At 48.4% G+C, this 27,577-nt stretch overlaps 1 protein-coding gene across 1 annotated transcript in view; it reads left to right on the forward strand.

The window, feature by feature from the left end:
• Positions 1 to 27,203, forward strand: part of SLCO2B1 (solute carrier organic anion transporter family member 2B1) — a gene marked incomplete at both ends in the record, with an annotated part of 42,966 nt that extends 15,763 nt beyond the window's left edge. The window contains 7 exons of the mRNA XM_080689343.1: positions 14,143 to 14,245; positions 19,399 to 19,756; positions 22,503 to 22,662; positions 24,074 to 24,240; positions 25,087 to 25,151; positions 25,453 to 25,573; positions 27,023 to 27,203. Of these exons, the coding sequence (XP_080545469.1) occupies positions 14,143 to 14,245; positions 19,399 to 19,756; positions 22,503 to 22,662; positions 24,074 to 24,240; positions 25,087 to 25,151; positions 25,453 to 25,573; positions 27,023 to 27,203 (1,155 nt within the window). The remainder of the gene's footprint in view (positions 1 to 14,142; positions 14,246 to 19,398; positions 19,757 to 22,502; positions 22,663 to 24,073; positions 24,241 to 25,086; positions 25,152 to 25,452; positions 25,574 to 27,022) is intronic.
• Positions 27,204 to 27,577: the final 374 nt, after the last annotated feature.

Consider the following 27,577-nt stretch of genomic DNA (forward strand, 5'->3'; position numbering starts at 1 on the left):
GTCTACCTGGGGCCCATTCTCTTTGATGACGTCCCTCCAGCCCCTGGGAAGCACCGCCACTCCCCTCTGCTGCCGCCAGTTCCACTTTCTCAACTTCCACATATAAATGAGATCATGCAATGTTTGTCTCTCCGTGCCTGGCTTATTTCACTCAACATAATGTACTCCAGTTTCATTTGTATGATCACAAATGACAGGACTTGCTCTTTTTTTAAGAACAGCGCTCCATCATATATACAGACTACACTTTCTTTATCCATTTACCTGTTGGTGGACGTAGCTTGGGTCCATCTCTGGTTACTGAAAATAATGCTGAAATAAACAGGCGTGTAGATTCAGTCTCCCGCTCTCTCTGCCTCTGTCTGTCTGTCTTTCTGTCTCTCTCTGCCTCTCTGTCTGTCTCTCTGTGTCTCTCTGTCTCTCTCTGTCTCTGTCTCTCTGTCTCTCTGTCTCTCTCTGTGTCTCTCTGTCTATCTCTCTGTCTCTCTGTCTGTTTCTGTCTCTCTCTCTCTGTCTCTCTCTCTGTCTCTCTGTCTCTCTCTCTCTCCCCCCACCCTTCTCTGGCTTAAACAATAACCATGCATTGCTCACAGTTCTGGGAGTCAGGCCTCAGGGTGCCAGCATGGTCCGTCTCTCTCTGTCTCTGTCTCTCTGTCTCTCTCTCTCTCTGTCTATCTCTCTCTCTGTCTCTCTCTGTCTCTCTCTCTGTCTGTCTCTGTGTCTCTGTCTCTGTCTCTGTCTCTCTCTCTGTCTCTCTGTCTCTCTCTCTCCCCCCACCCTTCTCTGGCTTAAACAACAACCATGCATTGCTCACAGTTCTGGGAGTCAGGCCTCAGGGTGCCAGCATGGTCCGTCCTGGTTCTGATGAGGCTCTTCCTGGCTCACACATGATGCCAGCTCCGTGTCCTCACATGACAGAACCAGATGTCTCTTTAACAAGCTAATTTTGTTTCCTTTGGAAATATACCTAGTAGTAACTGAGATGGCTGGACTATGTGGTTTTATTTTATTATTATTATCTATTTTTTGAGGCATCTGCATACCGTTTGCCATAACAGCTGTGCTGATTCACATCTGTGCTGATTCACATTCCCACCAATGCCACAAAGGTATTCCCTTTTCTCTCCACATTCATCAGCATTTTTGTTGTTGTTGGTGGTGGTATGGGGGCTTGAATCCAGGTACATTCCTTTCTACCTCTGAGCTATACCCCCAGCTCTATTTTATTTATTTATTTATTTTTATTTTTTATTCTTTGGTGGTACTGGGGATAGAACCCTTTTACCTCCGGGCTACACTCCCAGACCTATTTTATATTTTATTTTGGAAACAGAGTCTCTTAAGCCAGTGAGGCTGGCTTCGAACCTGCAGGATCCTCCTGTCTCCACCTCCCAAGCACAGGGATTACAAGCGTGAGCCACCACGCCAGCTAATTTTTTTTATTTTTTAAAGAGGGTCTAACTAAGCCGGATGTGGTGGTACACGCTTGTAATCCCAGCATTCGGGAGGCTGAGACCTGGAGGATCACAGTTCGCGGAGAGCCTCAACTACTTAGTGAGGCCCTCTGCAACTCAGTGAGACCCGGTTTTAAAAAATAGGGCAGGGGGTGTAGCTCGGGGAGGTCAAATGCCCCTGGGTTCGACCCGCAAAAAAAAAAAAAAAAAAAAGGGTCTAACTAAGCTGCTGAGGCTGGCCATGAACCTGCTATTAATCCTCCTATCTCAGCCTCCCAAGCACTGGGATTGCAGGCATATACCACCATGCCCTGATCATCTTTTTTTATAATATCTATTCTAACTTGAGTGAGATGAGGTGTTATTTTACTTCTTATGTGCTTTTCTATATCTTCCACTATATTTCAGAAAGCATGAGAGCAGACACCAAGCACAGGTACAGCATTAGCAAAATAGTATGGATCAGGCTACCATTTATTATTTTCTTCGAACCAGCACTGTTCTAAGACTTTTATATGTAATGTTTTATATCGTCCTCATAACCCACCTATCCAGTAGGTACAGATATTACATCCATTTTACACCTGAGAGAGCTGAGATTCAATCCTAGGAAAACACGTTTCAAGACCCATGCTAAATCAATCTATCAAGACTGAGGAAAAGAAAAACTATAAATAAAAGCCAAAGACTAATGGAATGAGAGAGAGTAATGTAAATGCATAGACTGTAAAGATCAGTCCTGTTGGCATAATTATACCACTTTCCACTTCTGAGCTTGGAGGGGGCAGGTCTGGGACTAGAACCCAGGGCCTCACACATGCTAGGCAAATGCTCTACCACTGAGCTATACCCCCCGGCCCTTTTCACATTATTTCCAAACAGTGTTTCACTAAGTTGCTTAGACTGGGCTCGAACTTGGTTGGCATTTTCCTGCCTCAGCCTCCCAAGTACTGGGATCACAGGTGTGTGCCACCATGCTTGACTGATTCTGAGCTCCCTGATAGCCACAGAGGAAAGTTGCATGAATCTCACTGAAAGAAAGCAGGAGGCTCAGTTCATTTTTCACAGAAATTCAGATCTCCAGTTGCTCTGCTAAAAAACTCTCTCCCCCACAGAGGGCTACAAAGTCTTACAGAGAGCCCCATCCCCCTGGCTGCTTCCCATGGTGACCTGGGGTAGAAGCTGAGAGCTAGTGGGAGGTCCATATCACCTGCCATACCAGCCCAGTTCCATGGGAGCGGAGACCCAGCCCCAGGACAGAGCCTTCTGGGAGCTCAGTTCCCTGCAAGGATAGCCCCAGCACCCCTGGCGGCCCTGCGGCCATAGGACTTGAGTGGGGAAGGGGGAGCACACACACAGCGTGCCGTGTCCACAGTCTTGCAGCAGTCAGCACAGGACCCAAGAGCAGAAGTCCCAACAGGCTGGGCCCAGGCCTGCTGACCTGAGCAAACCGCAGCCCAGCTGGGTCACACTCCGACCCCTGTTCTGAGCAGCAGCACAATGTTTCCTGTTTCTGGGACCCACTATTAGTCAGCAGTCCTCAAAATGGATGAGGGACAAGAGGCAGAAACCTCCTGAGAACATAGGACAGAGCTAGGGACACCTGGGCTCCTGATTCTCACCGAATAAAGCTCCAGTCCCTCAGTCTGACCCCCAAGCCCAGGTCTGGCTCTGGTCCACCTCACATCCCAGCTGCTGTCCTGGTGAGACCCATGCTATAGTCAGCTTGGTGTCCCTCTCCCACAGCCCCTCCTACCAGCCTACAGTAGTTCATGCTGTGACCTGCTTCAAGTCACCTCACCTTGCTGTCAGTCCAACCCTCACTCCTCCCTGACCCCAACCCCTGCAGATCTGCCTCCCAAATAAAACCTTGTGCCCCTTTTTTGGTACTGGTGATTGAACCCAGGAACAGTCTACCTCCAACTCTTTTTCTATTGTTGTCGAGGCCAGCCTGGAACCTGAGATTCTCCAACGCAGCCTCCTGAACACTGAGGTCACAGGCCTGCACCACCACGCCCGGTTCCCGTGCTCTCTTTAACAGTCGGAGACAGGGATATCAGAGAAGCTGGCTTTGAAAGCCCGCACTACCAGTAACTGCTGGGTGGCATTTGCCCTCTGGGGCCTCAAGTCTTTTCTTCTGTAAAATATGTGCAGTGATACCAGGTGTGGTGGCGCACGCTTGTAATCCCTGAGCTTGGGAGGCTGAGACAGGAGGATCACACAGATTCGAAGCCAGCCTCAGCTACTTAGTGAGGCTTTCAGCAAGACCCTGTTTCCAAATAAAATATTTTTAAAAAGGTCTGGGAGTAGAGCCTGAAGGTAGAAAGCCTCTGGGTTCCACCCCTAGTACCACCAAAAAGTGTGTGTGTGTGTGTATATATATATATATATATATAATAACATATTATATATTATTATAATATATTATATATATTATATATTATTATAATATATTATATATTATATATTATTATAATATATTATATATATTATATATTATAATAATATATTATATATATTATTATAATATATAATATATATTTGCAGTGATATTGCCCACATGAGACAGACTGCTGTGGGAATTAAATGGCGGGGGGATGTGAAGGGCAGCGTAGCCCTCATAGGTGAGGAGGGCAAATGACCTTGTGGTTATTTGGACTGTTTACCTGAGAGCAAGGAACTCACAAGATTCTGCTTGTCTCTCAAGGGTGAGCCTGCCCTCCCTGAAATGAAACCTGGGGTAGTTTCCAGGCTGTCTCCAGCCCCTCTTGTTTTCTTCCTAGGGGCAGCACCCTACTCCTAGCACCTTCTTCTTTAGCCACGTAGGCCTCTCAGCCCACTGCAGCATCCCTCCTGGAGCACTCTCCCACGGCCCAGGACTGAGGATGGAGCGAGAAGACTCACTAATTCTCTTTAAGGCAGGATGGCTGAGAGACATATCCTATATGCCCCATAAAAAGTTTCAAAGAGCAACCTTCAAAATCAACAGAAATTAATTTAATAGTATATCTTATTAAACCCACTATATCAGAAATAATTTGAACTTTGGCATATCTAAAAAAACTGATGATGAAATCTTCAACATATTTATACAAAATCTTCAAAATCCAGTGTGTCCTGGTCTCTGATGACACATCTCAGTGTGGACCAGCGTATCTCAGGTGCTCAGTGAGGTGTAAGTGAATCATAGGCAAAGGTGCCTCACCCGAAGAAAACTTAAATGGTGAGCCTTCAGGGTCCTTTGAATCACACTACGAAGGTGCCTCCTAATTCTGCTTATCCTGTGCCAGGGGCGCCAGCTCCTAGGTCTTAGGAGGTAAAGCAGGAGCTTTCTACCCAGGCAAGCTTGAGCCCAGGTCTTAGCTGTGCCCATTCCTAGTTATGTAGTGTTGAACAAGTCATCTGGGTTTGCTCACGAGAAAGCACATAACTCCTTCCTTTGCAGGTCCCAGGCTTATGGACATGGGCCGTAAGCTCACATACCCATGCCTGGCAGGTACTGGAATCTCAGTTCTGCTAACCCCTGGGGCTCTGTGTGAAGCCTTTGCCTGTCTCTGAACATTAGCAACCCGGCAGCTCCCTTGTAACTTGATAGCACCTCCTTTTGATGGTCTCATTTTTCTTCCAGGAGCCTTGCACTGGCTTCTGCCACCACTGGGTAGGAACCCTCTCCTGTACACCTTCTTTTTTCAAGGAAATTGATCAGATACTGACTATTTTGCCCCAGGCCCTGTGCTAGGCATCAGAGTTTCAAGAGAGAATAAAATAAACATGAGTCCTACTCTCCCAGAGCTCAGAGCCCAGAAGGAAAGATAGACACAAAAGAAAGTTGGACTCTAACCTAAATGTATATAAAATACATACATATATATATTTTTTTTCTTTAAGAATCAACTTAATTTCTACTCTGAATGCCCATCCTGCCAAATCATCCAGAAAATGGACCGCAGCCTTTCTCAGGGTCCTCCCACCAGAGTGAAGCCAAGGTCCTGAGGTCTTAAGTTGGGCACCAGGGAGACCCCACCCAGAAGGCGCCAGTATCAGCCCCCCTTGCTCACTACAGCCCTGCTCTCCCTGGCCATTCTGGCCTGTGGAGTGCCCCTTCACATGTGTGTCAGTCTACTATTTCATCGGCCCAAATAACCAACGAGAACAACTGAGAGGAGAAAGAGATTATTTGGCTCATGGTTTCAAGAGTTTAGTCCATAGTTGGCCAACTCTAAAGCAGAAACTATGGCAGCAAGGCGTGGCGGAGAAAGTTCATTAGGACGGTTCATGGTAGCACAAAAACAGAGAGCAAGAGGAGGAGGCTTACAGAGTCCCCGAGGCGCTGCCTCAATGGCCCACCTCCCTCCAGACATACCTCACCTCTGAACCTTGCTGCATTGGGAACGTGAGCTTTCGAGAACATTCCAGAACAAACCCATACAGCATACTTGGAGCAGAGGCGTCTTGGTGTGTCTAGCAACATGGGAGCCCAGCCCCCAAGGCCAGGCTGCAGCCTGTGCAGAGGTGAACTGTCCCCACTGGCCCTATCTGAGAGGTCACATGTTTACAGAACCCACTAACCCAGACACTACCCCAGCCTCATTTCCAATTTTTAGTTGCAAGGAGATGGCATTCTGTTCCCCTCCATCCTCTCAGGCCTCCATCTCCTGTCGAACGCACTTCAACACCCCACGGAATCCCCTCCAGAGCTCAAGCTTTGCCAACCAAAGCTAGAAAGGAAAACCCTGCAACCCATTAGTGTTTTCTACCCTGCCAAAAACCTCCCTTGAGGCCAGGCAACCCAAAGCCTCTTCCCCGATGAAATGAAAGAAGAGAAATGGAAAAGCCCAAGAGAGAGAAACACATATGAATTAATATTTGAATGAATTGCCCTGCAGGAGCAGGACAGGCTTTTAGCCAGCCAGCCCAGGAAGCAGGCGCAAGAAGGCCAGAAGCGAGCATCCTCTGTCATGAGGGTTCTGAAATGCGAGGGACCCCAGCACTTGCTTCACGAGGCTCCCTAGAAAACGAGGTGGGAGGAAGAGGATGTGTCAGGCTCCAACAGAGGGCAGAGCCAAAGAGACCTCGAAGAGAAAACACGGGGAGAGAAAAGGCAGAACCAAAGAAGTTCATCTGCCCTCTCGAGGGACCCGCATCCTGGGCCACACGCCTAGGTAGAGGGAGCTAAGTCTCAGGGCAGCCCCTTCCAAACCGCCCTTCATACTGGCCTTTTGTCTCCTTCCATGGAGTTTGGTGATTCTAATTCTGACCTCAGGCTGCGTAGAAAAATGTAGCAAAATCAGACCCCATGTGGTCACTGATATGCAAATGACCCTACACCAGTAAAGTCTTCTCTTAGGCTTAGTTTCCTCATCTAAATACTGGGTATGGTAAAAAGCACCTGGCCGAGTTTGTGCTGGAGGAACACAGGTAGAACCGCCTGGCACTAGGTAATCTGGGGACCTTCCTCTAGGGAGATCCAGCTCCGTGACCAGGCTCTGGACCCGAACTGCCTGCCAAGGTCCAACCCTAGCAGGCCCACTCACCAGTTGTGTCACTCAAGGAAATTTACTTCCTCTCAATTTTGTCACCTGAATAATAGAGAATTTGTTTTTGGTGCTGGGAGCTGAATCCAGGGGCATTCTATTTCCAAGCTACAGTCCCAGCCCCTTTTATTTTTTTATTTTGAAGCAGGAACTGGCTAAGTTGCCGAGGGTCTCTCTAAATAGCAGAGGATGGTCTCAAACCTGTGATCCTTCTGTCTCAGCCTCCCAAGTACTGAGATTACAAGTGCGCACTACTGTGCCTGGCTCAAAGGGATTTTAACGGTATGAACTCTAGGAGTCGTTGAGAGAGCGCAAAGAGTTATGCACGAGTCATTAGGACAGGGTAGTGAGTATGTCAGCAAATGCGTAGTAGGCATTAACTACTGTTTGTCATCATTTCCTTCCTTCTTTCAGAAGACGGTGATGCGTTCCCTCATATAAGTCTTCTCTTCCCCAAATATCTCCTTCAGGAGTTGCATGGAGGCCATTATTTATTTTTTTTTAAAGCTGGGGACTGAATCTACAAACATTCTACCCCCCCCACACACACACACCTTTTTTTATTTATTTTGAAGCAGGGTCTTGCTAAGTTATCGAGGCTGGCCTTGATCCTGTGACCTTCCTGTCTCAAGAAGCTTCTCAAGAACTGGGATTACAAGCATATGCCACCACTCCCAGTGCATGGATGCCATCCTTACCCAGGTTGGAGGAACACACTTCACCATGTCTGTAGCCATCTTCTTACCATGGAACCAGAGCTAAGCACATTCTCTGGGTGTGGCTGAATTTTCCTAGAGAAAATGGGGGCTGTTGCCTCTTGCCTTCCCCCCAGCTCCCACTCTGTCTCAGCAGACAGTACGAAACAGGATGCACCTGTAGACCCACCTACATCACTCCCGCCTATTGGTAGGCACAGCTCACTGGACACTCCAGGCGATGACAGTCACAGGCGATGGACGTAATAACTGAAGAGAGAGATGTGGTCTTCATCAGGTCGATGATGTAGATGGTGCCAAGAGTAGTAAAGGTGCTGTCACTGGGGACAGGGACTGGTGATGGTGGTTGGGGTGGGGTAGGTGACACTGGTGGTAGTAGGAAGAGTGACATTGGCAATGATGTAGGGAACAGAGATGTTGCCCATGACAGTAGTGATGGTGATAGTATTGTGAGATGGGGAAGTGGTGGTGATAGTGGCAGTGGTGATGGAGATGAGGTTGGCAACACTGATATTGATGGAGATACTGGGGGGGGGGGATGATGATGTTAGATACAGTGATAACCATATTGGTGATTCTGACCATTGTGATTGTGGAGGTGATTCTGAAGATCCAGGTAACAGTGATAACAATAGTGATTATATTGGTCAGAGTGACCACAACAGAGACACTTATAGTAAGTTATCATATCCTAATCATTGTGAATAAATTGATCATTTATTAGGATACTGGTCATGTGAAGGGTGATTTTTAATATACTTTCATTGACACATTTTAATATCACATCATAGGGTAAATCATGTTGAAGTGACATACATGCACACAGCACTTGGTGGGCTCCCCGGCTCCTTGCCCTTCTTCCCCATGCAGGGTACTGAGATTGACATTGGTATTTTTCCCATATGAATTCCTTCCTTGATTCTCTCTCTTTCCCTCCCCTTCCCCTAGATCGCCTCCTTGGATCAACTGAAGTTTCTCTTCCATTGTCTGGAGTCTCTCTGGTATCCTGATCGCTCCCTAGTTTCCACATATAAGAGAAAACATATGATCCTTCACTTTCTGTGACTGGCTAATCTCATTTAACATAATGTTCTCCAGGGCCTTCCGTTTTCCTGCAAATGACATAGTTTAGTTCTTCTTTATTGTTGAGTAGAATTCCATTATGTGGACATCCCGTAATTTCATTTATTATTTTGTGTGGGGGGGGGAGTCTGGGGATGGAACCTAGCAGCATTCGACCTCCAAGCCACACCTCTTGCCCTATTTTTTATTCTTTATTTTGAAACAGAGTCTCACTAAGTTGCAGAAGGCCTCACTAAGTAGCTGAGGCTGTCCGTGAACCGCGATCCTCCAGTTTCCTGAATGCTGGGACTACAAGCGTGCACCACCATGCTTGGCATCCCATAATTTTATAATCCATTCATCTGTTGATGGGTACCTAGGTTGGTTTCATAATTTGGCTACTGTGAATTTTGTTGATATGAATATGGATGTGCATATTTTACTGGTTCCTGTCCCTTTTGAAAGGGTTCCCGTCCCTTTTGAAAGATACCCAGGAATGGTATAGCCAGATCAAATGGTGGATCCATTCCCAGTTTTCTGAGGCATCTCCACACTGATCTCCATAGTGGCTGAACTAATTCTCAATCCCACTAACAGTGTAGAAGAGTTCCAATTTCCCCATATCCTTACTAACATTTATTGTATTTTTAAATTTTTTATTGGTGCATTGTAGTCATACATCTTAATGGGATAAAAGACTTGTGGAGACAGACATGCACACATCACCCAATTAGCCCTTACCCAATTCCCGCCCCATTCCCTCCCTTTTCCTCCTCCCCATGCTTGGCTTAGTGATTGACTTTGATATGTTTGTTTAAGTACATCATGTGCTTTAGAGACTTTCCCTCTTCCCCCCTCCCCTCCCCTCAGTTAGGTCGCCTTATTTGCTCCTCTATAGACTCTCCCTCTTCATCTATGGTTCCTCCTGTTGCCCATTTCTCTCTAGCTTTCGCATATTAAGGAAAGCATCCAATTTCTTATTTTTTTTGTGACTAATTTCACTTAGCATAATGTCCTCCAGTTCCATCCATTTCCTTGTAATTGTGTTTTTCTTTATGGCTGAGTAAAATTCCATGTGTACATCTCCCACAGTTTTGTAATCTATTCATCTGTTGATGGACATCTTTGGCTTCTTGATGACTGAAATTCTAATTGGAAATTATTATATGGAATCTCAGTGTAGTTTTGATTTGCATCTCCCTGATTGCTAATGATGTTGAACATTTTTTCATGTATTTATTGGCCATTTGTATTTCTTTCTTTGTGAAGTGTCTCTTCAATTCAATTGTCCATTTCTGGATTGGGTTATTTGTTATTTCAGTATAAAGTCTTTTAAGTTATTCATATGCCAGGCATGGTGGCGCACGCTTGTAATCCCAGCACTTGGGAGGCTGAGACAGGAGGATCGCACAGGTTCGAAGCCAGCCTCAACTACTTAGTGAGGCTCTCAGCAACTTAGTGAGACCCTGTTTCCAAATAAAGTATAAAATAGGTCTGGGAATATATCCTGGAGGTAGAAAAGCCTTTGGGTTCCACCCTTCAGTACCACACACAAAAAAATTTTAAGTTATTTGTATATTCTGGATATTAGTCCTCTATCAGGGGGATAACTGGCAAAGATCTCCTATTCTTTAGGTTTCTCTTTAGACTCTTGATAGTTTTCTTTGATGAGCAAAACATTTTTAGTTTAATGCTACCCCATTTATTAATTCTTGTTTTAATTTCCTGAGCTTTGGGGCTCTTGTTAAAGAAGTTTCTATCTGTGCCTATATGTTGGAGAATTGGACCTATGCCCTCCTCTAGTAGCTTCAAAGTCTCTGGTCTGATTTCTAGGTCTTTGATCCATTTCTAGTTGATTCCTATGCAAGGTGAGAGGTAAGGCTTTAATTCCAACCAGTTTGGATTAACCAATTTCCCAACACCATTTATTGAAAAGGCTTTCTTTTCTCTAATGTATTTGTTTAGCAATTTTGTCGAAAATCAATTGGCTATAAGTGTGTGGATTTGTTTCTGTATCTTCTATTCTGTTCCATTGGTCTATGTGTCTGGTGTGTGTGTGTGTGTGTGTGTGTGTGTGTGTGTGTGTGTGTGCTTATACCATGTGCTTTTTATTACTATAGCTCTATAGTATAATTTGAAGTCACATCCCTGAGAATTGCTTTGGCTATTCAGGGTCTTTTGTTTCTTCATATGAAATTTATGATTGATTTTTTTCTAGGTCCATGAAGAATGACACTGGTTTTTTGATAGGAATTGCATTGACTGTGGAGATCGCTTTTGGTAGAATGGCCATTTTGATAATATTTATTCTGCCTATCCAAGAGCAAGGGAGATCTTTCCATCTTCTAAGATCTTTAATTTCTTTCTCTAATATTTTGTAATTTTTATTGTAGAGGTCTTTTACCTCCTTGGTTAGGTTTATTCCTAGGTATTTTATTGCTTTTGAGGTTGTTGTAAATAGAATTATTTTCTGGACTTATTTCTCAGTGGATTCATAATTGGCATATAGAAAAGCTACTTTAGTTTGAGTTTATATCCCCTTACTTTTCTTTTTTTTTAATTTTTTATTGAACATAAATAGCATACATTTAAACTATATTTGGTGCCTTCTCCCCCCCCCGCCCCCGTTTTCCCTTCCCCCCTCCCACCAATGGTTGTCCAGGTTAACCATGTCATATTCACAATTTTACACATGTTCAGGTGTAGACCCTCATTAATCAAGATCGGCCTTCCTCCTCTCCTATCTTTCCATTCAAACTTAGCTAGTATTTCCCCTCTAATATCTGGAGTCCCACTGGTATTCTTTGTGTTTCCTAGTTTGGGCATATTAGAGGAAACATATGTATCTTCTCCTTCTGTGCTTGGCTGACCTCACTTAACATAATGTTCTCTAGGGCTTTCCATCTTCTTGCAAATGATATAATTTTGTTCTTCTTTATGGCTGAATAGAATTCCATTGTGAGTATTTCCCACAGTTTTGCTATCCATTCATCTGTTGATGGAGATCTGGGTTGGTTCCATATTTTGGCTATTACAAATTGTGCTGCTATGAACATAGGTATGCATATGTTGCTGTATTTCTCTGAATTCAACCCCTTTGGAAAGATACCCAGGAGTGGTATAGCTGGATCATATGGTGGATCTATTCCCACCTTTCTTAGTAATCTCCACACAGATCTCCATGGTGGTTGAACTAGTTTGCATTCCCACCAACAGTGTAAAAGAGTTCCTCTTTCCCCACATCCTCGCCAGCATTTGTTGTTGTTTGATTTCTTTATGCTTGCCACTCTGACTGGTATCCCCTTACTTTTCTGAATTGTTAATCACCTCTAGTATTTCAGTTGAGTTTTTTGGGGGTGTTCTAAATATAGGATCATATCATCTGCAAATAGAGATAATTTTAATCCTCCTTTTCCTACTTGAATTTCTATGGTATCCTTTTGAATTATTGCTCTGGCAAGAGTCTCAAGAACTATATTGAAAAAGAGTGGTGATAGTGGGCATCCTTATCTTCTTTCTGATTTTAAAGGGAATTCTCACAGTTTTGTCCCCATTCAATATGATGTTGGCTTTGGGTTTATTGTATATTGCCTTAATGATGTTGAGGTAAGTTCCTTCTATTCCTTTTTTCTGTGGTGTTTTTAACAAGAATTAGGGTTGGATTTTGTCAAATGCTTTCTAGCATCTATTGAGATGATCATGTGATTTATTTTGTCCTTAGTTCTATTTGTGTGATAAATAGCGTATTGGTTTACATATCATGAACCAGCCCTGCATTCCCGGGATGAAACCAACTTGGTGATGGTGTACAGTTTTCTTGATGTAGTTTTGAATGTGCATAGCTAGTATTTTGTTTAGGATTTTTGTGTCTATGTTTATCAGTGATATTGATTGGTCTATAATTTTCTTTCCTTGGGGATCTTTATTCAGTTTGGGTATTAAGGTGATACTGGCCTCATAGAAGGAGTTTGAAAGAATTTCATCTCTTTCTATTTCACAAAATAACTTGTTTAGTTCTTCTGTAAAGGTTTTGTAGAATTAACTAGGAATCCATCTTGACCTGGGCTTTTCTTCAATGGAAGGCTTTTTAATTGCTGTTTCTATCTCTTTGCTTACTATTGGTCAGTTTAGGTTTTCTATATCTTCTTAGTTTGATTTAGGTATGTTTTATGTATCTAGAAATCTGTAGATTTCTTCCACATTTTTACAATTTATTGGGATATTTCCCCACTGTCTATGGTGATGTCTCCTATTTCATTTCTGATTTTAATAATTTGGGTTGATTCTTTCTTAGTTGGGTTGGCTAAGGGTTTTGCCAACCTTTTTAATCTTTTTAAAGAATCAGATTTTTGTTTTATTGATCATATATATATATATATTTTTTGTTTGTTTGTTTGTTTGTTTGTTTGCAGGTCTGGGGATGGAACCCAGGGGCATTCGACCTCCGAGCTACACCCCCTGCCCTATTTTTTCTTTATTTTGAAACCGGGTCTCACTGAGTTGCAGAGGGCCTCACTAAGTAGCTGAGGCTGTCAGTGAACCGTGAACCGCGATCCTCTGGTCTCAGTCTCCCAACTGCTGGGATTATAAGCATGTGCTACCACGCCCGACCCAACCCTTTTTATTATAAGGTGATAGGAATAATGATGGTGGTGATTATGGTAGCAATTTTCTTTTTTTTATTTCTTTCATTTTTTGTTTTTGGTATGGGGCATTGAACCCAGCAGCATTCTTCCTCCAAGCTATTCCCTCAATGTTTTTATTTTTATTTTTTATTTTGAAATATGATCTTGCTAAGATTTTTTTTTTTTTTTGGTGGTACTGGGAGTGGAACCCAGAGGCTTTCTACCTCCAGGCTATACTCCCAGACCTATTTTATATTTTATTTGGAAACAGGGTCTCACTAAGTTGCTGAGAGCTTCACTAAGTAGCTGAGGCTGGCTTCGAACCTGTGTGATCCTCCTGTCTCAGCCTCCAAAGCGTGGGGATTACGAGCCTGCGCCACCACGCCCGATGATCTTGCTAAGATTCTAAGGGTCTCACTAAGTTACTGAGACTGGCCTTGAACCTGTGATCCTTCTGTCTCATCCTCCCAGTACTGGAATTATAGGTATGTGTCACTGCATTCAGCTTATGGTGGTAATATTTATGGTAGTGTTGATGATACTAGGATATTAATGATGATGGTGACAAGCTTTAACCACAGGAATTTTATTCTTTCTTTCAAAGCCCCTCTTTAAGTACCTACAGGACCAGGAGCCAATGGAATGCTGCTGGCCCCTTTGCTCCCCTCCCTGACCTCTCCTGCCCAGCTCACAGCCATCTCTGAGTAGCATTTCTGGAACCCACCTGACTGCCCTTGGTGTGTCTCCCCAGGGTGAGAATCCCCCCCGTGAGCAGAGCCCAGAGGAGTCCCCAAAGAATCAGGATGGCCTAGCCCAGATTGCACCAAACCTGACGGTGATCCAGTTCATCAAAGGTAAGTGAACTCAGGCTAGGTCGGGAAGAAGCTAGACAGAGGTACCCCTGAGACTGTGTGGGACCCAACCCCAGCTTGCCTTCCTTGATTCATCTTATACATCTGCATACCCCTCCTGAGCACCATCCATTCCTTTCAAGTCTTTGTTCATGCAATCCTGTCTGTGATGTCTCTTTTTATTGTTACCTATCAAAATCTTTCTTGTCTATCTAGTTTAGGCCACCCCCAAAGGCCACTGCTATCTCCAGCATGCCTAGTTCTCCCAGTGAGCAAAGCTGTTTCCCTCCTTCCTCCAGGCTCTCAGAATCCCGGGGGCTTCTAGATCAGCTCAGATCTATTTCGTGTGTTTGTCTAGCCCTTCCCCTAGTCCTGAAGGTCAGGGTCTGTGCCCTGTGTCTCCTTTTCCTTCCCCCACTGAGCCTGCAAACAGGGGGTCCTCAGCAAATACCTGTTAAATTACCAAGCAGTGGCATGGGTAAAGGAAGCTCTAGGCTGAAATCTAGAGACCCAACCTTTTGTTCTGGGCCTGTTTGGCTTCTGGGCCTCAGTTTACCCAGTACTGTTTCTCAATACAGTGAGAGGTAGACTCAATGACATAAGAGTCATACAGCTCTGATCCTGATACTATAAACTCAAACAGTAACCAGAGTGTGCATGGTGACCAGGTATCCCTTTCTAAGGAGTCCACTCCCAAGCCAGGCACGATGGCCCACATCTGTAATCCCAGTACTTGGAAGACCAGGACAGGAAGATCACAGGCTCAAGGACAACCTCAGCAAGTAGTAAGCTGCTCATCAACTTAGTGACCTTATTTCAAAGTAAAAATAAGCTGGGTGTGCTGGCATATGCTTGTAATCCTAGTACTTGGAAGACTGAGACAGGAGGATCACAGGTTCACAGCTAGCCTCAACTACTTAGTAAGGCCCTCTGCAATTTAGTGAGACCCTGTTTCAAAATAAAGAAGAAAAAATAGATTTTGGGGTATAGCTCAGAGGTAAAATGCTCCTGAGTTCAATCCCCAGTACCGCAAATTAATTAGTTAGTTAATTAATAAAAATAAAATATATCTGGGAGTGTAGCTCAGAAGTAGAATGTCCCTGGATTCAATCTTTAGTACCACCAAATATAATAATAATAATAATAATAATAATAATAATAATAATAATAGAATATATATTTCCATGGACATTGATTGAGTGCCTGCTCTATAATGGGCTCCTGGAAAGCCCTGGAAGGCAAGTTAGATGACCTGGATTTGAGGCTTGTCCCCCTGCTGATTGACCACTGTAAAATCTTGTAGTAGAATAAGCCAGATGTGGTGGTGCACGCTTGTAATCTCAGCATTTGGGAGGCTGAGACAGGAGGATCATGGTTCGTGAATAGTCTCAGCTACTTAGTGAGGCCCTTTGCAACTCAGTGAGACCCTGTTTAAAACTAAAGAATAGGCCAGACATGGTGGTGCAGGCTTGTAATTCCCACACCTGGGAGGCGGAGACAGGAGGATCGATCACCCAGGTTCAAAGCCAGCCGTGCTGGCTTAAGAGACCCTGTTTCCAAATAAAAATATAAAATAGGTCTGGGAGTGTAGCCCGGAGGTAGAAGGGCTTCCAGAAACCCCAGTACCACCAAAAAATAAAATAAAATAAAGAATAAAAGATAGGGCAGGGCATGTAGGTCGGATGTAGAATGCCTCTGGGTTCCATCCCCAGGACCATAAAAAAAATAATCTGATAGAGTTATTTTCCTTCTCTGAGTTTCCTCAGCTGAAAGATTGGGTGGATAATCTTTGCTCTGCACTCTCAAGGACAGTTAGGATAATCAAATGGGATAATGACTGGAAAGCCCCCATGGACTGTTTTTAAAACTGCAGTAACATAAAGTGTGATTGTTTGCATGATCACTCCCTTACCATTGGGGTGTGTGTGTGTGTGTGTGTGTGTGTGTGTGTGTGTGTTACCAGGGATGGAACCCAGGGGTATTCTACCACTGAGCTACACCCCCAACCCTATTTTAGTGTTTTATTTTGAAGCAGGATATCACTGGTTGTGGAGGGCCTTGCTAAATTTCTGAAGCTGGTCTCGAACCTGTGATCCTTCTGTCTCAGCCTCCCAAGTACTGGGATTAAAAACATGAGCCACCATGTCCAGTTTACTAATTTTATTCTGATCATGCCCTATGCTAGTAAAAGAGGCAAAAGCAGCTGCCCATGGCTTAAAAGGGCATTATCCACAAGGGTTGAAAATTTCCTCACTAAGGAATTTTCAGCAGGAAAGAATTGGGCCCAACTCTTAGAAAGAACTTTCTAAAACTTGATGTTGGGGTATCAGTAATTTAATCCCCTGTTCTCCAGCATTCTCAGAGAAAGGGAGAGAGAGCCATGGGGCCAGGCCTAGGGGTAGAGGTCTGGCCTCCCTAACCTTGGGTCACCCTGCTGCTGGAAAGCTCGGCACACTGCACCATGGAGGAGCTTATTAATCACTGCTCTGGCTCCTGCCCAGAAAGCAGTTGGAGCCAGCTGCTGAAATTGAATCCTAGAGTGGGTGTTCAGGGCCAGCTTGTCTCTGCTAGTTTCTGCTTCTACGTGAGGTTAGCTAACCTGGTTTCTGGGCTGCTGCCGAGCCCTGGAAGGGCGAGTCTGACCCTAGAACCTCATCTTGACTGCCTGGGTTTCCATGGGGGAAGTAGAGGAAGGGGAAAACATGGTCCTTTCACTGTAAGAGTCCTAGACTCTTGGGAGAAGAGAGCCCCTGAGCTGGAGGATGCTTCTGACAGAGGACACATAGTCTCTGAACAGAGAGAGCGCCTGCCTTGTCTGATGGAAGAGACCTGACCTCTATGCTTGGAAATGCCCCTGTCTGATGGAAGAGACATAGCTCCCAAGCTGGGGGAGGCTTCTGTCTAATGGGGGAGCCATTGACATTGAATTAAGGGAGACCCCTGACTCACGGACGGAAACATAGTCCTAAACCAAGGAGGACCTGTCCCCTTTAAAGCAGGTACCCGACCTCTGAGCTGGGCGAGTTCCTGGCTGGTGAGGAAGACACAGTCACTTAGCTGAGGGAGGCCCCGCTGTGTCCGATGGTGGAGGCGCGTGCAGTCTCAAGGTGAAGCTGGCCTCTGAGCGGAGGCAGGCCCGGGAATTCCCCCCCAGGTAGTACTACATGAAAGGCACAGCCAGACCCTCCAGGAATTTTCTGTCTGTTCTGGAAGAGGCTGTGGGGTGTGAGAAGAGATTGAGGACATGCACACTGAGATAGGGGTGCACTGTAGTGGTTTGTGCAAGAGAACAGGATGGCAGCCATCAAGAGACAGAGCTGCGGAGGCCAGGCTGCCAGAAAGGACAGGAATGGAGAGGAGGTAGGAGGAGAGAGGAAGGGGGATGGCCCTGCACTGGCCTTTCTGGATGAAGCTGGGCCTGGACCTGCCCCTGCTCCACCTTGCAGCAAAGGCACTTAAACAACTTGGATCAAATCACATTAAAGTCCCCCGGTACATACAGGACCTCGGGTGCCTTAGCAGGGCAGCTCACAGAGGGAAGGAGGAAGGGAGGCTGTAGCAGCTACCTGGGGCGAGGGCCAGGGCCACCCCACCCCATTCCAAGTGCTTGCTGAATGCTTTGTGCGTGGCAAGGATCTAAGCCCAGGAGGCAGGCTTGGGATGTGAAGCAGGGGGAATTCCACAGCCTCAGCCCCCGCCCACCTGGCCTGGATTGTTTGTCTTTATTTTCTGGCTCCTAAGAAAATAGCTTCTGGTCTGGTCCAAGGGGCTAGCGAACCAACTGGCTTGGCCATACTCTGAGGTCTGACAGAACTCAGCTTCCATGACAGAGATCCTGGTACTGCTCCCTCAGGAACAAAAGGGGTCTCTCCCCTGGCCCAGAGGACCTCCATGGCCTCCTCTCCTCACCAGTCCAGCCTAAAAATTGGTTTGCATCTCTTCCTAGAAAGGACTTTGCCTCTCCTTCCCACCCTATGTCTAACTTCAGTCTTGCCTACTGCAAGTGAAACGCAGCTCTCCTCTTTTGTTGATAGTGAAGAAAGGTTTACACATATCAGAAAAGAAAGTGCATTGGACATCCTCTGGGCTGCCTACTGTATCCAGAAGGGAAGTGATTCTGCCCATCAGTACAGGCCTTGACTTCAGCAGACTTACAGTGAGGCCAGCAAGCTGTGAGCTGGGCACTCTCTTAGAAGCCTGGAGATTGGGGCATTCTTCAGTGCCCCAACAGCCCCTCTGTTCTGTTCACAAGCTTGGGCCATGGCTGTGCCCCTAACCAGAATTCCTTTTCCTCCCAGCTGCACCTCTCCAGGAAGCCTCTCAGAATGGCGCCTTTTCTGGAGGCCTTAGATTCAGACACTGACATTAGACCACATATTAATCTATATGTCTATTCATTCATTCCTCCATGCATTCCACAAATATTTATTGAATGCCTACTGTGTCCAGTCTCTGGAGGTTTAACAATTAACATAACAGTAAAAAGAAAACTGTCAAAAAATAAAACCGGTTGGGATGATAATAAAAACAGCTAAATGAAATGTGTAGTCTGTTAGGTAAAAAGCTCGAAAGAAACACAATCTAGGCACTGGGATATTAAGGTAGGGGATGTGCATTGGAGACACAACAGGGCAGACCAAGGCCTGAGTTGGCTTGTAAAGAGCTGTAGAAAAGCTAGACAGAAAGTTGCTGAGGCTGGCTTTGAACCTGCAATCCTCTTTTCTCAGCCTCTCAAGTACTGGGATTACAGGCATATGCTACCCGCCATGCCTGTGATCTTAGGACAGTATAGAAAGGGCCTAGTGGGAAGGGAAAAATAGGGATGATTAAGCAAAAGAATGAAACGAAATGGGATGGGGTAAAGAATGAAATGGAATTAAACGGGATGACACAGAATAGAACTGTTTGGAATGGGATAGAATTGAATGGAAATGAACGCACTGAATAAAATGTGATCTAACTCGACGGAATGGAACAGAATTTCAAAACTGGAATAGAATAGTATCAAGTAGACAGGAGTCAGACGATAGGGTAGAGAGGGATGCAGTCAAGCTGAATGGGATAGGACGGGATGTGGGGAGAGATGGAAAGGAAGAGCCTGCACTGAACAGGTGGAGCAGCTGGCCCCGCTCTGACCTCCCCGCTCATCCCAACAGTCTTCCCCAGGGTACTGCTGCGGACGCTGCGCCACCCCATCTTCCTGCTGGTGGTCCTGGCCCAGGTGTGCATGTCCTGCATGGTGGCGGGCATGGCCACCTTCTTACCTAAGCTCCTGGAGCGCCAGTTTTCCATCACAGCCTCCTATGCCAACCTGCTCATTGGCTCCCTCAGCATCCCCTCGGCCATCATGGGCATCTTAGTGGGGGGCGCCCTGGTCAAGCGCCTGCACCTGGGCCCCGTGCGCTGTGGCGCCCTCTGCGTGCTGGGGATACTGCTGTGCCTGCTCTGCAGCCTGCCCCTCTTCTTCCTCGGCTGCTCTACCCACCAGATTGTGGGCATCGCGCACCGGCCTGGGTGAGTGGGGGAGAGGGTGGGACAGGGGAGGGGAGTGGAGCCAAGCAGAAGCCAGGTTAGCAAGGGGCAGCCCTCCCCTGCCTCCTCTGTGGCTCCATCCCTCACACTCAGCCTAAAAGCCCTCTATTCCAGCCCTTCCTTGGTTCGGGCACAGGCAGGGGTGATCTCTTTGGAAGGCTCTGGCAAAGGCGGCAGGGACCGCTAGAACAGGAACAGATGGACTTCAAGGGAAAGGAAGCTCAGGCCTGGAGAGGGTGGGGCCTGGGGAGGGACAAAGCACCAAGGAATGGCAGCTTCAGAGTGGCCGAGCCCTGTGCCCCGAGGCAGAGGGATGGAGGCCACGTCGTAGGAGGCAGGACCTAACTCAGCAGAGGAAGGCTTTTGCTCCGAGCCAAAGGTGAGGCCTGCCCAGAAAGAAGCAAGTTCCAACCCCAGGGGCTGAGGGTGGGAGAGAGGATGAGGGTGGATGGCCCCTATCAGGGTGTTATAAAGGGAACTTTTGCCCTGGGAAGGGGTGGACTGGAAACTCTGGGATTACTGGTTTGTAGAACCCAGAAGCTAAAATTCTGTTGTCTCATGATACTGACATTCCAGAAATCTTTGTCCAAGTCTGAGGCGGCATGTCCCCACCCTCCTGCAGGAAGGTCCCCGAGGTCTGTGGGAGGCCCCTCCCACTTCCTTCGCTCCCCCATCAAGCGGACCCTCTCCCCTTGGGAGCCTTCTTGGAATGGTTGTTAGAAGTTCCATTCCGGCCTCTTTCCCGGAATCATCTCATTTTTCCTGGAAATTGCTCCAGGATTAGGTTGGCCTAAGATCCAGAGAGAAATCCCCACCTCCTCCTCCTTGGCATCTCCTGCCTCCACCCGGGGCCAGTTTCCCTCACCTGGAGCTTCTGTTCAGGGTGTCTTCTCAGGGTCAAGAACTCCAGGTCCTACCTTTACGACCTCTCCCTGCCTCCCTTCCTCCTCTCTCCCTTTTTCTTTCCCCATGGGAAGCCCTGGGGCTGAAGAGGGACTCATGCTCCTTTCCATAATTTTTTGGAGAAAAAAAATCAAATGGATATTTTATCACAACTTTTTAAAAAGGAAATGGAAAGGCCAGCCCCTCCCTCCTGCCCTCCCTTTCCTTCTCCTTCACTCTCCTTGGCTTTGACATCTTAGCTCACCTGTGTTCACATCAATATTCTTTCAATTTGGTCACCAAGCTCTGGGTTCCAATTGAGTGGAGATACTTTCTGGGACCAGCTGAGCAGGTGGAGGAAAATTGCTCACACTCTTATGCAGCAAGTGACATGGAAAACTGCCAAGAGCTGAGGGTCTACACCAGCCCAAGGGAAGTCCAGCACCCCCATATTATGTCTCGTTGAGTCCCCATAGTAACGGGCCCTATCATTGTGCCCATTTTACAGGTGAATATAGCCAGGCTGAGAGAGATGAGGTCACCTGGCCAGCTGGGATAGGATGCAAAGCATCATTCTCCCACCACAACAATGAGCTCCAGGTCAAGGAGAGAGGAGGGCCCGGCTCTCACCTGCTCAGCCTTCAGCTGCTGGCAGAAGGTCCTGGGAAATGCCTCCCCTGGCAGATTCCCATGGCACAGCTTCCTGATGCATCCTCAGCTCAGATGGTGCCAGTCTGCTCCCCCTCCCACGGGAGATATGCCAAGACAGTCAGACACAGGAGCGAGCCTGTGGGACAGGGAAGAGAAGAAGTGTGGCGAAGTCTCCCACTCAGGGAAGACCGCCCTTAGGGAGGGAGTAGCTCACCTCTGCCCTGCGCCCCACGCCCCCCAGGCTTTCCAGGGCATCTCAGAGGGTGTCCCTCTCCTGGCCTCCCCAACCAAGCCAATCCTCTTCTGCATGGAACTGGCATTACACTAAACTTGCCTGGCCTGTGATCAGCTTGGGTCTCTGCCCACCCCCACCCAAAGCCCATTAGGGAGACCTGCAGCGTCCTGCGGGGGCCCTCCTTGGCAGCCTGCACACAGCACCAGCCATTCTGGGCTTCTGTTTCCAAGCAGGCATGCTCTGCTCCCCCTAGCACGAAGCCAGGCCACAGCCTGCATCGCAGGGACCACCTCCCTGGAACCCTCCCAGACCTCTGCCCTTTGGACTCGGCCTCTTTCTCACCTCCTGACCCTCCCTGTCCATTCCCACCTTGCCCAGGCCACCTGGGGTGGGGCACCCTGGGAACTTGGGAGCAGGCCTTCAGGGGGGAGGTAGGTGCAACTGGACACAGTGAGCAGGTAGGGAAGCGAGTAAAGAGATCATGAGACAGAAACTGAGGCCCAGCAGGAGGCAGGAGCAGGCCCGCAATCCCACAGCTGTCTATTCTCCCCACCTGTGGCTGTAATTTTCAGAGAAAAAGAAGCAATTCAGCTCCTCAAGAAAAAGGCCTCTCGTCTGATACTTAATTCTGGGAGGAATTTTCTGTAGAAGGGCCCCTGAGGGGCAGAGATGTTTGCAGAAGCTCACAGATGTATAGGATCTAGGGCAGCAAAGAGGTTCCAAGACCTCGAGCCCCAGCTCCCCACTTCTCCCCTTCCAGGAAGCCTCCTGAGCTTAGCCTCCTCCCTGCTCACACACCCCTGCAAGGAGCTGGCCAGCCCCACTGCCCCACCGTGGAGCAGCAAGCACCTTGACACTGAGGACCTCAGCTGCGGCTCCAACCTCTGGCCTTTGCTGTCAGGGGTAGGAGCTGCTGAGGCAGCCCCGGCATGTGGCCAGGCTCACCCTTCTCTCCCTCAGCACCCAGCCTGCGGTGTTTCCAGGCTGTGCAGAGCCCTGCTCCTGCCCATCAGATGACTTTAACCCCGTCTGTGACCCCAACACCCATGTGGAGTACGTCACACCATGCCACGCTGGATGCACAAGCCAGGTGGTCCAGGAGGCTCTGGACAAAAGCCAGGTGAGGTGTGCCCCTGGCAACCTCTGCCCCTTGGGGCCTCTGCCTGTCCCTGTCACCCTCCACACTTCTAAATGTTCTTGGCCTCTGGCTGTTTGCCCTCCGCGTCTATCTGTTGGTCAGTCTATCTGTTAGCAGATGTAGAATATTACTTTCTCAAGAAGGCAGTTTGAGCTGGGCGTGGTAGCGCACGCTTGTAATCCCAGCATTCAGGAGGCTGAGACCAGAGGATTGCGGTTCGCAGACAGCCTCAACTACTTAGTGAGGCCCTCTGCAACTCAGTGAGACTCTGTTTCAAAATAAAGAATAAAAAATAGGGCAGGGCATGTAGCTTGGAGGTCAAATGCCACTAGGTTCCATCTCTAGACTCCCCCCCTCCAAAAAAAAAAAGCCAGTTTGGGTCCAAGGAGATGGCTCAGATTTGGTCCCAGCAATCTTTTCAGGAAGGATGCAGAAGGAAGTAACTCCTAGGAATTCCTGGGTGCTGGTGGGCAGAAGTGGTTCCTTCAGTATATACCAGGATGGGGTCCCAGGCTTCAAGGGAGGTGCATCTGTGCCAGATCTTCAAGGATGAGTGGCAAAATTAGGACTTTGGATGGAGGCTTTCCAGACAGGGGGAGCAGCATATGCTAAGATTTGGAAGAGCACATATGCACGCTGAGGACTTGTGTACATGCGCATGCACGCAGTGTTTCAAGTAACTATGAAGAACTTGAAGAAGAAGCATAAAGGGTGATAGAGAGAAAGCAAGGATCAGACAAGGAAGGGCCATGAATGCAGGAGCAAAAGTAGAGACTTTATCTGCAGAGCAGTGGGAAGCCAGCGTGGGTTCTAAGCAGAGGAGTGACAGCGTCGCATCTATGCTCAATCACCCCTGCGTCCGAAGGGTAGAGGAAGGTGAGCGGAGTGCTGATCGGAGAAAGGCCGGTGAGGAGGCGGGCACAAGCAGACCAGTCAGTCAAGAAACCTTTGTTGAGCCCTTCCACTATGCCAGGACCTGAGCAGGGGAGAGGGAGGCTGAGGACCCAGAGCCAGGGGCCCAGCCTCCAGAGAGCTCCTGGTGAGGAAATGAGGGCGGTGTGATCAGCAGCCTGTATGAACCTGAGAAAGGCCACCAAGACCAACTGCTTCCTCTCCTCTTTTTCCTTGGCTCTTTAAATGACAAATGGGGCCAGCACCCCCATTCCTTTGGCCCCCAAGCTGTATTCTAGCTTGGTGGTGGTGATAGGCGCATTTCCAGGCTGGTAGTTATAACATCGCCCTCTCTCCAGAGCCCACCTCCTCCTGCCCGGCTCCTCAGGCCAGTTCTGCTCCAGCAGCCTGGGGGCCCTTGGCCTCTCCGGAGCCTTCCCAGGCCTCGGGCCCCTGACTGGCTGCCTGCCCTGGGGGCTCCTGAAGACCCTTCTTCCTCCAGGTCACCTTCTACACCAACTGCAGCTGCGTGGCGGGGGGCGGCCCACTGCCTGCGGGCTCCTGCGACTCGGCCTGCAGCCACCTGGTTCTACCCTTCATGCTGCTGCTCAGCCTGGGGTCGGCGCTGGGCAGTGTCACCCACACGCCTGCCTTCATGCTCATCCTAAGGTGAAAGCAGGGTGGGCAGGGTTGGGTTCCAAGAGGCCCTTCGCCACAGCCAGGACTGGGAACAGAGGGAGGGGTTGGAGGAAGGCAGCCAACCAAGTGTCCTGGGCCCCCACAACAGACTGGGCCCTCCTGCCCTGTCTCTATCCCCTGGCAACCTGCTACCATGGGGTTTTCTCCCCATCTTGTGCGTAAGTATACTGAGGCTCAGAAAAGCTCCGGAGCTGGCCCCGGGGCTATAGCATGTGTAAGGGGAGTAGGGCCAGTGCCCTGGCCAGAGCCCAGGCGTCTCCTGGAGGAGAGGCTGGATAAGGAGACTTCAGAGCAAGATAATTCTGTTGTGGTTAAGCTGGGGTTCTCTGATTCACTATCTGCCTTCTAGAAAATTAGAAGGGAATGGACCCTCTCTGGATATTAAAGTGGGACTCAATGCCCCACTCATACCCAGCATACTCAATTGCTGGGTATGGTGGCACAGGCCTATAATTCTAGTACCTGGGAGGCTGAGACAGAAGGATTGTAAGTTCAAGGCCAGCCCCAGCAATTTAGCAAGATCCTCAGCAACTTAGTGAGACCCTAGTTTAAAAGGAAAAAAAAGTCTGGGCTTGGAGATTGGAGGTAGAATGCCCTAGGTTCACCTCCTAGTAGCAAGAAAAATGAAGAAGAAAGAGAGAGAAAAGGAGGGAGGGAAGGAAGAAGGAAGGAAGGGAAGGAGAGAGGAAGGAAGGAAAAAAGGAAGGGAGGGAGGGACAGGTTAGGGAAGCCAGGGTGGGGATTCTCCCTCCCTAGTGCTGGGTAGCCCTGGGGGCTGGAGCGCTCTCAGCCCTCATGTCCCATGCCCGTCTTTAGGGGAGTGAAGAAAGAAGACAAGACTTTGGCTGTGGGGATACAGTACATGCTCCTGAGAATTCTGGGTAAGGAGCCTGCTTGGGCCATTGGTGGTGGTCCAAGGGGTTCAGATGTGCCTATGGCCAGGCCTGGAGGGCACAGGCAGGAGTGGATCCGCGCCTGACATTGGGGCTCGCAGGTGCATGGGGCAGCAGGCTGGAGCCAGGTGTGGAGCTGGGTGTGCAAGTAGAGGTGAGGCCGCCTGATGGGAGGCACCCTCTGTGCATGGTACAGGGAGGAGGCAGGAGCCAAGATCCACCTGCCATGGCAGGGTGGGGTGCTTGGGAAGTGCCGACTCCGCCATCCCCTGAGCGCCTCCTCCCACAGCCTGGATGCCCAGCCCTGTGATCCACGGCAGTGCCATCGATACCACCTGTGTGCACTGGGCCCTGAGCTGTGGGCGGCGAGCCGTCTGCCGCTACTATGACCACAACCTGTTCCGAAACCGGTGAGACCTGGGGCAGGGCTGCGGGAAGGGTGCTGGAAAGGCCCTTAGGATCCCAGCAGGGCAGCTGCAGATCACGAGTTCCCAGGGAAGTGCACCCGCTAGTGACAGGTGCTGTATCCAGGGCTAAGTGCCTGCATCCTGGGAGCTGGACACTGAGGCCTGTTTTATTGGAGTTTGTGTGTGTGTGGTACTGGGGGTGAAACCCAGGGGCTTTTCTACCTCCAGGCTATACTCCCAGACCTACTTTATACTTTATTTGAAAATGGGGTCTCACTAACTTACTGAGAGCCTCACTAAGTAGCTGAGGCTGGCTTCGAACCTGCACAATATTCCTGTCTCAGCCTCCCAAGTGCTGGGATTACAAGCGTGCGCCACCACACCCGGATATTATTATTTGTTTTTAGTTCACTTAAATTGCTTTTTAAAATTGCTTTTGTTGCAATGTAGTTATGCATCATAGAGTGATTGAAAGTGATACAAACGTCCATGCTGCCTGTTTTATAAATAAGGAAAATGAAGCCAGGCATGATGGTGCATGCTTATAATCCCAGCATTCGGGAGGCTGAGACCAGAGGATCATGGTTTGTGGACAGCCTCAGCTACTTAGTGAGGCCCTCCGCAACTTAGTGAGACCCTGTTTCCAAATAAAGAAAAAAAATAGGGCAGGGTGTGTAGCTCAGAGGTTGAATGCTCCTATGTTCCATCCCCAGACCCACAAAAATAAAATAAAATAAACAATAAGGAAAGTGAGAGCTAAAGGAAGTGCCCCGAGGTCACACGGCTACCCACTGGCAGAGCTGGGCCTTGCCCCCAGCTGTCTGACCACAGAGGATGCAGGAACTAGAGAATCAGGAGCACTGGGTATGAGCCGGGCGAGGGCGGGGCTGGGAGAAAGCCCTGTCCACTGTCCCTGGGGCTCAGACTTCCTGACTGTACAGTGGGGTGCTTTAAGGAACCTGAAATCCCAGAGGCTGCTGGCCTGGGGCAGACATGGGAGGACTTGCTGGCAGGTAGGGGCAGGGAGCTGGCCGCTTCCAGTTCTGAGGGAAACACAGTTCCTATGGGCTGGGACGGTGCAGGGGCTGCTCCCTAGGGGAGGGAAAGTCAAACAAGGGCCTTGGCAAGTTTGACAGGGAAGGGGGGTCCTGTTTTCCTTTGGGGGACAATCCATCATTGTGCAAGCCCTTAGAGAGGTTCAGAGAGAGGCAGGGCCAGCCTAGGTCACTGCCATGGAGGAGCCTAGAGGACGCCCAGTCTTCTGTCCCCACTTCTCCTTGTGCAGAACGTTCCACCTCTTCTGAGGAAGAAGCCCAATGGGAGTCAGAGTCCCCCCCATGCAAGCCTCAAGGTCCCCGACTGCACGAGGGGTAATGTCTGCTGACTCTACTCTGGCATCCAAGCCCTGGATCCAGGGCCCCTGAATTCAAGGCTGTCTTGTTCTTCCCCCAGGTTCATTGGCCTCCAGGTCTTCTTCAAATCGGGCTCCCTGGTATGCTTTGCCTTGGTTTTCGCCATCCTGAGGCAGCAGAACAAAGAAGCAGAGGCCAAGACAGCTGTATCCAGCCTTGGCCCAGAGCAGCATCTGTTAGCATCAGGGCCAGAGAAGAAGCCAGAGGACTCCAGCGTGTGAGCTGTCCTGAGGCCTCACCCTGGCCAAGAGATGCAGCCACAGTGGTACCTCCTCTGAGTTCTTTGCCCAGGACTGGGTATCAGGAGCACTATGTTTCAGTTTGGGCTCCTCCTCTAATTTGCTGTCTGACTTTGGCAAGCTACTGGCCTTCTCTGGGCCTTTATTTGCTCGTTGGCAGACAGGAATTATTTGGTGGTTTTCTATGTTGGCCACTTCTGAAGTGGGAGGGTCTTCCCTGATCCTCCCCTTACCAGATGGCTGGCCTGAACCCAAGCCTTCTGGGGTGGAAAGACTCCCTCTCTCCCCGGGCCTTAGAGTGGGGAGGCAGATTGGAGGAGACCTGACTGTCTCCACAGGCAGCCACAGCCCAGCTC

Source organism: Muscardinus avellanarius (genome assembly GCF_963383645.1).
Source record: "Muscardinus avellanarius genome assembly, chromosome: 1".
NCBI lineage: Eukaryota > Metazoa > Chordata > Mammalia > Rodentia > Gliridae > Muscardinus > Muscardinus avellanarius.